General features: G+C 43.9%; 1 protein-coding gene across 2 annotated transcripts in view; it reads right to left on the reverse strand.

Moving 5' to 3' along the window:
* The window catches only part of SNX31 (sorting nexin 31), a 90,792-nt gene extending 80,246 nt beyond the window's left edge, over positions 1-10,546 (reverse strand). Inside the window, exons 1-2 of one of the 2 annotated variants that reach the window (XM_077163233.1) lie at positions 10,424-10,546; positions 10,235-10,309 (exon numbers count right to left, since the gene is read on the reverse strand). In XM_077163233.1, the coding sequence (XP_077019348.1) occupies positions 10,235-10,309; positions 10,424-10,489 (141 nt within the window). In that variant the 5' untranslated portion in view covers positions 10,490-10,546. Of the gene's footprint in view, positions 1-10,234; positions 10,310-10,423 lie in introns of those variants that run through there. The other variant, XM_077163234.1, reaches the window with a different exon arrangement.
* Positions 10,547-12,385: the final 1,839 nt, after the last annotated feature.

Consider the following 12,385-nt stretch of genomic DNA (forward strand, 5'->3'; position numbering starts at 1 on the left):
CAGGTAAAAGAAAAAATGTGTGCTTATTTTTGTTTTCATTTGGAAATCTAAGGTATAGGTGCCAAGTTGACAAGGGGTGGACTGTCATGGTTAGGGACAGGTGTCAACTTGGCCATGTTGTGGTACCTGTTCGTCTGATTGGGTAAGCACTGGCCTGTCTGTTGCAATGAGGACATTTCATAGGATTAGGTTATGATCACGTTAGCTACATCCACAGCTGATTCCATTTGTGATCAGCCAAAGGGGAGTGTCTTCTGCAATTAGTGATGCTAAATGCAATCATGGGAAGCCTTTTAAGGAGGACTCAGAGGAGATAAGTTGCATTCCTGCTTTGGCTGGCGAGCCTCTCCTGTGGAGTTCATCCAGGCCATCCATTGGAGTCATCAGCTTCGCAGCCTGCCCTGTGGATTTTGGACTCTGTGTTCCTACGGTCACGTGAGACACTTTTATAAATTTTATATTTGCAAGTGTTCCCTGTTGATTCTGTTTCTCTAGAGAACCCTAACTAATACAATTGGTATCTCACATTATATTTCTACTGGATATCATTTTAAATTACATAGGTAACTTGCATTATATTTCTCGTGCTGGTTTACAGAATATCTATAAAGCTGACATATGATCCCAACAGAAATCCAGACAACCCCTTCTCTCCCACCCACCCACATAGCCGCCAAGATCATGGTGATAATTATTTGTAGGCAAGCTTAATAGTGGATATACCAAAAAATAATTTTTAAATTAAGACAGCCAAAAGTGCATGTTCCCTCATCCCAGCCCTACACATACAACAGCAGCTTGAAGATGAAGGCAGCATTATTCTCTTAAAATAGGAAAAAGGAAACCACTCAGAAACCCAGTAAGGTTTTAACATGACACCTCTGGAGCAGGAGGGCTAAAGCCCTTACTATTGCAATAGCCACTGGCTTAAAGAAATTAAAGCACATTAAGATAAATGAGGTTGAAAACAGGTAAGAATTTTAATTTCATGGCTTTTGTCAAAAGCACCGTGTATATTAAGCAAATACTTACCAAGCATAGGTCCTAACTTGAAAATGCTGTGAGAATCCACCCACTTCTCTCCACCCCCTCTGCCATCACCCCTGTCTGAGTCACTGTCACCTCTTTTCTAGATTACTATAGTAGCCTTCCAAAAGGCCTTTCTGCTTCTCTTCCCGTTCAGTCTATTACTAACACACCATCTAAGACGTTTTTGTTTTTGTTTCTGGCATGGGCAGGCTCTGGGAATCAAACCCAGGTCTCCAACACAGTAGGCGACAATTCTGCCACTGAGCCACTACTGCACCACCCCTAAGATGATATTTTAAAACTAAGTCAGATCATACCACTTCCTTGCTCCAGAGTAATCAAGTAAAATAAAGTAAAAGCGAAAATCTTTCTAATGGCCTACAAGTGCACCATTCAATATGGTGCCCACTGGTCCACCTTAAATTTAACCTTAATTTAAATGAAATAAAATTTAAAATTCAGCTCATTAGTATTCACTTGAAATGTGGTTAGTTTCTACTGAATTGGACCAAGCAGGTATAGCAACATAAAATTCTTATTGGAGAGCTCTGGTCTAACATCTAGAAAGGTTATAAATTACCAGCATGTGGGCAAGACAAAGCTCCCTGATGTTTTTTGCTTGGCCTGCTAGGTTGTTGTTTGTCTGTTTCACTGAAAATTTGAATTTGATATCAACACTTATTTTTGCAAGTTTAAGTTTTAAAAACTTCTATTCTGGAGGGAATACAAAATGGTATAGCTACTCTAGAAGACAGTTTAGCAATTTCTTACAAAGCTAACCAATCCAAAAATTGCTCTCCTAAGGGATTTACCCAAATGATTTGAAAATGTATGTCCACACAAAAGCCTGCAGGCAAACGTTTATGGCAGCTTTATTCATAACCACCAAAAAGTGAAAGGAATCAAGAAACTATCCTGCAATAGGTGAATGGCTAAACAAACAGTGGCATATCCATACAATGAAATATTACTCAGCAGTAAAAAGAAATGAGCAAGCATACCACACAATGCGACATTAAAGCAGCCACTCTGAAAAGGCTATATACTATATAATTTCAATAAAAAGATCAGAGGTCGCCAGGGCTTTGGGGGTAGAAGGGTTGAGTGGGTGAAGCCCAGGATTTTCGGGCAGTGAAACTATTCTGTATACTGTAATTGTAGATAGATGACACTGTGCATTTGTCAAAACCAAATGAACTTTATAAAACAAACAATGTATGTGAATACTTTAAAAATCATTTAGGTAGCCAAGAGACCTCAGGAGGAATGTAGAATGTGAGAAGGCATTCTAACTGCATTACAAAGTATGAAACAACTTCACTAAAGTGGGTAGGAGGAAAAGGTGTTAACCTAAGTAACAATGGAAATGAGTGGTGCCTGCAAAACTAAAAACAAAATAAGTATACATAAGCACTATAGTTGATAAAGTTGTTTCCCATGGGAGTACAAGTTAATAATTCTGAAACAGCTCTCCCTGTGCATACAGAATAGAGTAATTGGAGCCAGGTTTCTCACTGCTGGAGTGGGAGTTTACAGATAAGCAAGGAAAAGAGACTAGAATGATCCATGTGATAATGGATTAGAATTGAAGATATCAGTACAAACTGATTACATATAGGTATATTTATAGCTGTGTATATATTTCTTCGTTTGCATTTATTTCTTTGCTCTGTTAGCTAAGAGGGCTTAGAAGCAATGGTACCCCAGTAGCAGCAAACATGCACCTGGTACCTGGATCTTAGTTTCCAACAGCATTTGCTAAGTAAAAAAAAAAATCAGGACTCCCTGGAGAAATGGCTAATTCTAGGAATGGTGCAGGAAATAGAACCTGGAGCATACTGTAGTGCCAGAAAAGTGCAAGAAGTGCTCAACAACAAAACCCCACAATGTTGGGGTACAAGAACTAACTGAAAGAGCTCCCAATGGCCAGAGCTGGAACAATTTAAGCAACAAAATAAAGTAGTAGCAGATTTATAATCTAAAGTATAAAATAAATATCCTTGAGTCCAAACTGATATACATAATTGAATAAATTTTAAAATGAGAAGAGACAAATCTTCCATGCAAAAGAATTCCAAATAGATACTCATCCCTCAAAGAAGGGAGCACAAGTTCCCACTCCTTAAATATGGGCTACACATAGTGATTTCCTCCCAAAGAATGCAGTATGGGGAGGGCTGGAGGTGGGGGAGTAACTTAACAGTGGAGAAACCTGACAAACATTAATTTAGGTGATCAAGGTCAACTTCAACAGTGATAACTCGTGTTGATAATCTGTACCTATGCTATGATGTGATAAGAATGGCATTTTTTCTCTGTGGTCTTCCTCCCCAAAACCCATAACATCAATCTAATCATGAGAAAAACATCCGAAAAATTCCATTTGAGGGTCAACCTATGAAATACCTGACACTACTCTTCAAAACTGTCAAGGTAATAAAAACAAGGAAAGTCTAAGAAACCGTCACAGCCAAGAGGAGCCTACGGAGACATGACCACAAAATGCAGTCTCCCAGATGGCATCTTGGAACAGAAAAAGGACATGAGGGGAAAGCTAATGAAATCTGAATAAAGTATTAACTTTACTTAATAATAATGTATTGATACTGGTTCATTAATTGCGGCAAATATGTCATACTAATGGAAGATGTTAATGATAGGAAAAACCAGGTTTGGGTATATGGGATCTCTCTGTACTGTTTTCTTAAACTTCCTGTAAGTCTAAAACTATTCTAAAAAAAAAAGTTTATTAAAAAAACAACAACTTGTTTCACTTTTTTTTGAAAATAAAAAGATCTGGAGCGTGGGCCATGGTGGCTCAGCAGGCAGAGGCCATGCCGGAGACCCGGGTTCGATTCCCAGTGCCTGCCCATGCAAAAAAAAAAGATCTGGAATCACTGGGCTCACATCCCCTAGGGCATCAGTCCCTCTTTAGAGCTCGAAGCAGTTCACACTGCTCCTTATAGCCTGCCACCTGATGCACGCCTCTCATTTAAATTACCTGCTTGACCTCTGTTGCCATTTAAGTTTGCAACCTCTGGTCTAGGCCTCGTAGTATAAATATTTTATAGCCACAATTTTGTCTCTTTTAAACTCAAGTAAATTTTCCCGGCATGGCAGAGACTGTGAGCTGGCATCCCAGGCAGGGCTGCTCCAACAACCTGGGATTTGCACACCCATCTCTGCTAATGCCATCAAACAGAAACAGAAATTTGTCTTCTTTGCACGCAATTATATCTTGATTAACTGATTAAGTGATCTTTAAAAGGCAATTGTCTTCCTTGGCATGTGTTCACAAATGTCGCAGATGCTCTCAAATTGGTTATAATCACAGCAGCTTTGAGCCAGCAGGACTGCCTGGGATATCCATCTGCAGGAGAGCGTCTTGGAGAAGCACCTACCCTGAGGCCAAGAGCTGGGTAAAATGTCAACAGGATTAAGATTCTAATACCTATGACAGAGCAAAAACCTTCCCAGCAGGTTTTACAACCTGAGCTGACTGCTCAAAGAATGTTTTCCGTCCCTTCCACCAAATCTGTCTAAGGAGGAAAATAAACATATAGTAAACTGACTAGTTAAGCCTGCCAAAAGTTAATCATCAACTCCACAAATTCAACTCTTCTAAAATAGAATCTATTTTATAGTTCTGAGACAGCACACAGCTTACTATTAGAACCACCAGCACACAAAGGATTATCTGGTGCTACAGTTTAGCCTCTTTCTCTCAAAAACTGCTAAAAGAAATCCAAAGGAACAGTTTAATTGCACACCATAAGTACATGGAACCTTGAAAAGGACTTTGTAGGTTTGTCAAGGTTAGTGTGATGCCCTGTTAATCCCAGAGAGATCTGGACAGTGAATAAAGAAATATTTGCAAAGTCCCCTTGGGGGAATGGGGAAAAAGGGGGAAAATTCAACTTCCTCATTTGGGGAATTCCTGATACTCTCGCAAGCAGTGGGGACAACAAAATCCATAAGCCAAGCCTTCAATATGGGGTTTGCCTCTATGAAACTTATCCCCACAAAGGATAGACTAAGCCTACTTAAAATTAAATCTAAGAGTCACCCCCAGAGAACCTCTTTTGTTGCTCAGATGTGGCCTCTCTCTCTCTCTCTCAGCAAACATGGCAAGTGAACTCACTACCCTCCCCCTCTCTACATGGGACATGACTCCCAGGGGTGTGGACCTCCCTGGCAACGTGGGACAGAAATCCTAGAAAGAGCTGGGACTCAGCATCAAGGGATTGAGAAAACCTTCTCGACCAAAAGGGGGAAGAGAGAAATGAGACAAAATAAAGTGTCAGGGGCTGAGAAATTTCAAATACAGTCAAGAGGTTATCCTGGAGGTTATATTCCTACGCATTTTATAGATATCTCCTTTTTAGTTTATGGTATATTAGAGTGGCTAGAAGAAAGTACCTGAAACTGTAGAGCTGTGTTCCATTAGCTATGTTTCTTGAAGATGACTGTATAATGATACAGCTTTTGCAATGTGACTGTATGATTGTGAAAAACCTTGTGTCTGATGCTCCTTTTATCTATGGTATGGACAGATGAGCAAAAATATGGATAAGAAATAAACATAACGGGGGAACAAAGGTTAAAATAAATTGAGTAGATTGAAACACTAGTGGTTAATGAGAGGGAGGGGTAAGGGGTATGGCAGGTGCTAGTTTTTTTCTTTTTTCTTTCTTTTGCTGGAGAGATACCAATGTTCAAAAAAATGATCATGGTGATGAATACACAAGTATGTGATGATACTGTGAGCCACTGATGGTAACCATGCCAAGAATGTTTGTCTGTTGTTTACAATGAAAATATTTTTAAAAATAATAAATAAAAAAGGTAAAAACCACTGCCAACATCAACAACAAAAGAAATCCAAAGGAAAACACACTCTTCTGCTCTTTTATTATGAGGCATTTTTGTTTGTTCATTTTGGAAGACCATGTTCAGATATCTTTCTTTAATCCAACTACAATGTCCTGCACCCACTTCTCCATTTCGCAGTTCTGCCTTTAAAGGCAAGAGGACTTAATTGGGCAGTTGAAAACAGCAGCTCGTTCCTCTACCACCCCCAGCCCCGCACTCACAGCCCCCATACCCATCCCAGAGTGGCCACGAGCCAGGGCAAGTGGAATCACAGACACACAGTGTCCTTTCTACAGACTGCTTCTTACGTTGACTGATTATCTCACTTTCCCAAGTGCCCTGTAATCGAGAACCCAGTATCACCAGAAAAAGAGCAGAACTCAAAGCAGTCAGGGCAGTGGCATCTAGTACCAAAGATCAAGCCTGGAACTTAGTCTATTATCCCATTTGTTCCTCAAAACTGTCCTGTGAGGTGGCTCATCATCACCACTCTCATTCAATGGTCACCTTTCAGCCTGGACAGTGAAGCAACCCGAGGCTCAGGGAGATGAAGTAACTCAGACCAGAGCCCATCAGCCACTGAGCAGCAAAACTTGGGCTCAGTCCTTCCACTCTCATCACCATCTTTGCCATCAAATCTCTACCGAGCATCTATTTTGGCAGGACTTTACATGGGTATTCTATACCCAGAACCATCATTCATTGCTTCATTTACACATTTGGTTTTTGCTTCTAAATAATCAGGGGAGACAAAATATACATACAAAAAGAGGGATATGACAAGGTCTAAACATGAAGTAGCACAGGAATTAGAGAAAAGTATCTCTTGCAAACAAAGAGGAGCTCCCAGAAGAAATGGGGCGTGAGATGAGGTGGTTCCTGACGAGTAGACCAGAAACCAGGGGTCTTCCCAGGCAAGAGAAGTGTGCCATGTAGAGGCAATGTGTGGACCAGCCTGATTGAAACAGAGGGCCTGAGTGGGGAACGATGGGGAGATCAGAATAGAGGGGGGAAAGGAGCCAGGCTGGGTCAGGAGGACCGAGCTGGTGTGTATGAGCACCCACAGCCCTTGCTTCCCACCACAGGGTCCTCTGCAAGCTTCCCTGGCTTGCCCCATTACCATGTCTGACGCAGGCAGAGTGTTTACGAAGAGGCAAGCCTCCTGTCCACAGAGCCCCGTTTAATTTACACAGGATGGCCTCATCTTTAACACTTGGCCAGAATGAACCACTGAAATGCTTCCTTTACAGACATCATCACATCTAATCAGGATGGTGGTGCGGGTGGGGAGGGCGCCACCGAACTGAAGGCACAGAAGGAAGTCCACCGGTTCACACAGCAGAGAAATGGCAGTACTCAGCAGCTGAGGAGGAAGATGTCAAAGCCTCACCAGGAGGCAGGCTGCATGTGACAATTTCAGAGAGTGCAGCTCACAGCCAACCTCAGAGAAACACAAACATCCCGTCTCACAAGCCTTAGCTCTCCACATACCAGGGCTGAGATGGACCAGGGGCCACTTTCCATGGGCCACGTGCCTCTCCTCAATATGAGTTTATCCAAAACCCAAACTATAAATCCAACTTTTTTTTATTATTATTATTATTTTTTAACATGGGCAGGCACCGGGAATCGAACCCGGGTCCTCGGGCATGGCAGGCAAGCATTCTTACCTGCTGAGCCACCGTGGGCCAGCCCTAAATCCAACTTTTAAAGCCAAAAATCACTTGTGCTGAAACCATAGTCTTTAACATTTTAACATCGTCTTTAATATTTTAACACAGTGCATTTAACAATAATAGGAACTTGGTGACTATTTCTAAAGTAATTGAATAAATTAGTTAATTCTATAAAAATGAAATTTTTATTCTATTCAGATACAGAACTTCCCAGGAACTACTGAGCAGTGGGCCTTCATTGAATTGCCGTGGCCAGTGATACAGTGGGGTGTGCAGTAGATGTTAACTGAAGACTTAATATTTGTCTGGGATTTTGTTTGTCCAATTTCCAACTTCCTTAACTTTGTGCTTATTGTTTTCCCCCTTTCTATAAGAAAAACTTCATTTTAAAGAAGTTATTTAGAATTTAGGTGATGATTGGCATCTATTATTATTTTAAAACAAGAGCTATCAATTGAGCAGCTTGTATTTGCTAAGCTCAGTGTCAAATGCTTTCCATGTAAAAACTTGTTTAATTTTGATAATAGCCCTATGTGCCAGGATTATAGTTAGCTCCTTCGAACAATGAGGAAAGAGAAGCATATCTTGCGCAAAGTCATTCTGCTAATAAGTGTTGGAGCCAGGAATCCATCTCCAGAACTGCTCTGACCCCAATATTGTGTGTTTTTATTTTGTCTGTTATTTTTTTTCCTAAGGTTGGCAAACAGTTGTATCAGTAAATAATTACTGATCCAAATGATTGCATCCCAAATGCATATGTTTTTATTACATTTTTTAATTACTTAGGTGTGATCATCTTGTATTTCGTTTTTGACTATAATGTAAAGAATAGAATACAGAAAATGAAATTAGAAATTGCTTAAAGCCCCCCATGGCTTCCAAAACAGATGATCGAGAACAAAAGTTAGCTCACTTTATGTGTGCTCTGACTCTGCTAGGTTTGACACATCAGAATTTTCCTGAAAACAAGCCCTTTCCAGAGTCTGCTGGTTAAGGACAACCAGACCCAGGAACTCTTGGAGTCTCTGAGTCAGCAAATATTCATCAAGCCTTATGTGCCAGGCTATATGAAACTGGTCCCTAAACGTCAGCAGCACCCTGTGAGGCTGGCGCTCACAACCACCTACTCGTTATTGTTTCTGACAAGAAAATTGAAAGTCAGAGAAGAGAGGTGGGAGGCGACCAGGTGGGAAGTGGTCAATTCCACATTCTCTCAGCTCCTCCCTGCTGCTTCCGGCTTTTCTCCTGGTGATGGCTCCCTCCCAACTCACATTACAGGAGAGGGAGGGGGAGAGATAGGAGATAGTAATTATTTTCTGATACAACTGTTTGCCAACTTTAGTAAAAAAAAAACAGACAAAATAAAAACACACAATATTGGGGTCAGAGCAGTTCTGGAGATGGATTCCTGGCTCCAACACGTATTAGCAGAATGACTTTGAGCAAGATATGCTTCCTCCAAACATCTCTCCTTCCTCTTCCTTCAGGATTCCATCCGGCCAGCCTGCCTCTATGGTCCTCACAACTCTCCAAACATGTTTCAGCCACACGTAGCTTCTCCTCTTTCAGAGATCTCAATCGAAGCCCTTCTTCAGCCATTTTAACAATCCTTCCTGAGGACCCACTAAGTCGCAAGCACTGTGCCAGCAATACAAAGACCACCATACAAATGAACTAGCAATCACATTACAGCTCTTTCTCTTGTGGCCCCAAAGACATTTAATCAAACCTTGAACATGGACTTTCCCAACGCACGCTGACCTATGAGCAAGAAGGTTCACTGCAGGGACTTCACAATAATAGAAAAACAGAACCCAGGGGTCTATTATCAGAAGATGTTAAATAAAACTGGGTGTCTCTGCTCACTGGAAACTAAGAGAGGGTCCAAAAGGACTCTCCCCAAAATGTTAGCTGTTGCCTCTTGGCAAGTTTTTTTTCTGTCTTCTCTCTACTTTTCACCTCTAACCCATTTTGAAGACTTATTTATAACACCTCCTTATGGGAACAACAAAACCCATTAGAACAGACTCATAAATCAGTCTACCTCCCAGAGAAAACACCGTCATCAGAGTGGAAAACCATAATGGGAAATGCCCTCCTGTCTCATAAGTCATCTGATTCCTGGGTTTCAAGCCTGCCAGTACTTGAAGTCTTTGAATATGGCAGTTTGAAAACAAATAATAAAGATCCCCTTTTTAAAGGGGGTAAGTTTAAGAAACTGCGGGAAGAAAGGAGGTTATATTTCCATATACACGATTCCTGAGACGACTACGGGAAAGGGGCTACGCTGGTCTGGAGTCGGCTTGCTCATTTTGAACGGGGACATTGCCCTGGGGAAGGGCTGGAGCCGGCCACCCCGCTAGCTGTCCTGCTGGCTGGTGGAGAGCGTCCGGCTGGAAAGTAGTGGGAGAAGCATCCATCTCCTGTTCCCTCATCCCACAGTTGTGGATGATTTAAGAGTACAACATGCATGTGTTGAGCTTTGTGCCAAGGAATTCACAATTAATCTTTGCTATGACCCTGTTTCTCAGATTAGGAGCCTGAGACCCCGGAAAGGTCGAGTGTCTTGCCACAGCCACACAGCCAGAGCCCTGCGGGTACATTTTTGCCCATCTGCCTCAGGCGGCCGGGGTGGTCCTCGCCTCCGACCCGCTCACCTGTTCGTTCCAACGATGCAGCTGGCTGTAGCGCACCCTGCAGAAGAGGAACCCGTCTAGGTACACGGAGTACAGCTGCAAACACACAAAACACCCGTTCCTGGTCGGCACAGGCAGTGGGGGAGCTCCCATTCCCACATCGTGCACGGGGCCCCTCCCTGCCCAGCCCGACCCCGGCCCCTGGCGCACCACGTAGCGGCCCCCCAGTGCGTCCGGCCGCTGCTGGGACACCGGGATACAGAAGTGCATCTTCATGGCTAGGGCGGCGGCCGGGGAGCAGCGCTGGGAGCCCGACCTGCGACCGCGGCGCGGCAGCACGCGGCTCTGAGCCAGCCCGCGGTGGGCGCCGCGGTGCCGGCACAAGCCGTGGCGGGCGGAACCCTGGGCCCGCTTCCCAGGGCCGGGGACGTCGCAGGTGGGGCAGCGCCGCCTCTTGGCTCCGCCCCACCCTAGCGGCGGGTTGGGCAGGGGGCGGGGCGCGTCTACCTGCCCCCGCCCCCCCGTTAGCGTCCCCTCCGGCAAACACTGGCGGCCCACAGGACTGCCGGCGCCGGGCGGGTCCTGGGTCGGAATCCCAGGGCAGAAAGAGACCCCTGGCGGCGCAGAGCGTTCCTGGGGTCAGGGGTTCTCACCCTGGAATTTGTGGACTCCTGGGGGCTCCTTGATGGAACAGTGTGTGTGCGCGCGCGGGCGTGCAGAGGTCGACTTCTTCTAGCGAGAAGGTCAAGGGCTTTCTTTCATCAGATTTTCAGAGGGCTCTTTGAACCCACAAAAGTTAAGAATCGTTGCCCCCACTAGCATATCCGTCCTGTACGCAGTAGTTCAGCAACGGCTCCCACACCGTCCCAACGTCTCAGGGTCAGGGCATCCGCCGCCTTCTCCAAGTATCCACTCCAGGGCCCAGTTCTAATGAAACAGAGAGAAGAGAGAAGAATCACTTTCAGACCCAATACTGAACTCAAACTGTTTCCGTTTTCGTTTTCTCCAAGTGGGTGCCAATGGCCCTGAAAAAGGTGTATGTCCCCTAAGAGGCCAGCACTGCCTGCAGTGCATTATGAATTGAGACTTTTTTAAAAGTACATAAATCCAGTAATTATCCTGACTACCACGATGATATGAGACTCTGTTTTTTGTATTGACATTTGTAAAATATTTGTAACCCTGCTTTAGTATTTTGCAAACTTTTTGCTTGTTAGTGAATATACCAGAAACCTTCGAAAATGGAAGGAACATGGACCTTTCTTGATCTCCCAGGAGCCTTGGGTGCAGATATGTGCCGGCCCCCAGGTAGCAGGGCTCAGCCACACACTTTCCTCCCTGGACTAACACCCCAAATTCTTTCAACAGTCTCCCGTTTTTCGTTGCTGTGGAAAGTAATCCTCCTACTGCTCCTATTTTAGTTAAATCGGAAGAGAATTCCTGCCCCCTTGCCGTGGTCTCTGTGGTGGAGGGAAACATAGAGGGGCTGTTCCCCAGCAGGCACTGGGCAGACCCCGTTTTTCCTTCCCTCCTCCAGTCCTATGATGCTCCCACGTAAATACGAAGGGCAATATCCCACAAATGACAAAACAGGCCCAGGGTGTAGAGTAAATTTTTCAAGGTCACAGAGTACTTTTTCATAGCTTATTTACAGGAGTGGTTTGTTCTATTATTTAACTAGCAGCATTGAAAGTCCTTTAAACTGCCCATTGTCTTCAGTTGTCAGGGCTGCTGTGACGAATACTACAGAATGGTTTGGCTTCAACAGTGGGAGGTTATGGCCTCATGGCTTTGGAGGCTACAAGGCCAACATGAAGGTATCGCCAGGCGGTGCTTGCTCCCAGAGTCTGTGTGTTCTGGTGAGAGCTTGCTGTAAATCCTTGGCGTTCCTTGTCTTATAAACGCATCTTTGCCTCTGCAACATGGCAATCTCAGGTCATCCTGTGGCTTCTCCGGGCTTTTTTGTGTTCACATTTTCTCAGCTTAAAAGGACTCCAGTCATGTGGATTAAAGCCACCCTGATTCAATTTGGCCTCATCTGAATAAGATCTTTGAAGATTATATTCACAAAAGAGTTCACACCCACAGGCACATGGGTTAGGACATGAACCTATCTTGGTGGGGGACCCAATTCAGTCTGCCACACCCATCACGAGTGGGGAAAGAGCTGAG

The sequence above is a fragment of the Tamandua tetradactyla genome, chromosome 6, assembly GCF_023851605.1.
Source record: "Tamandua tetradactyla isolate mTamTet1 chromosome 6, mTamTet1.pri, whole genome shotgun sequence".
In the NCBI taxonomy this organism is placed as follows: domain Eukaryota; kingdom Metazoa; phylum Chordata; class Mammalia; order Pilosa; family Myrmecophagidae; genus Tamandua; species Tamandua tetradactyla.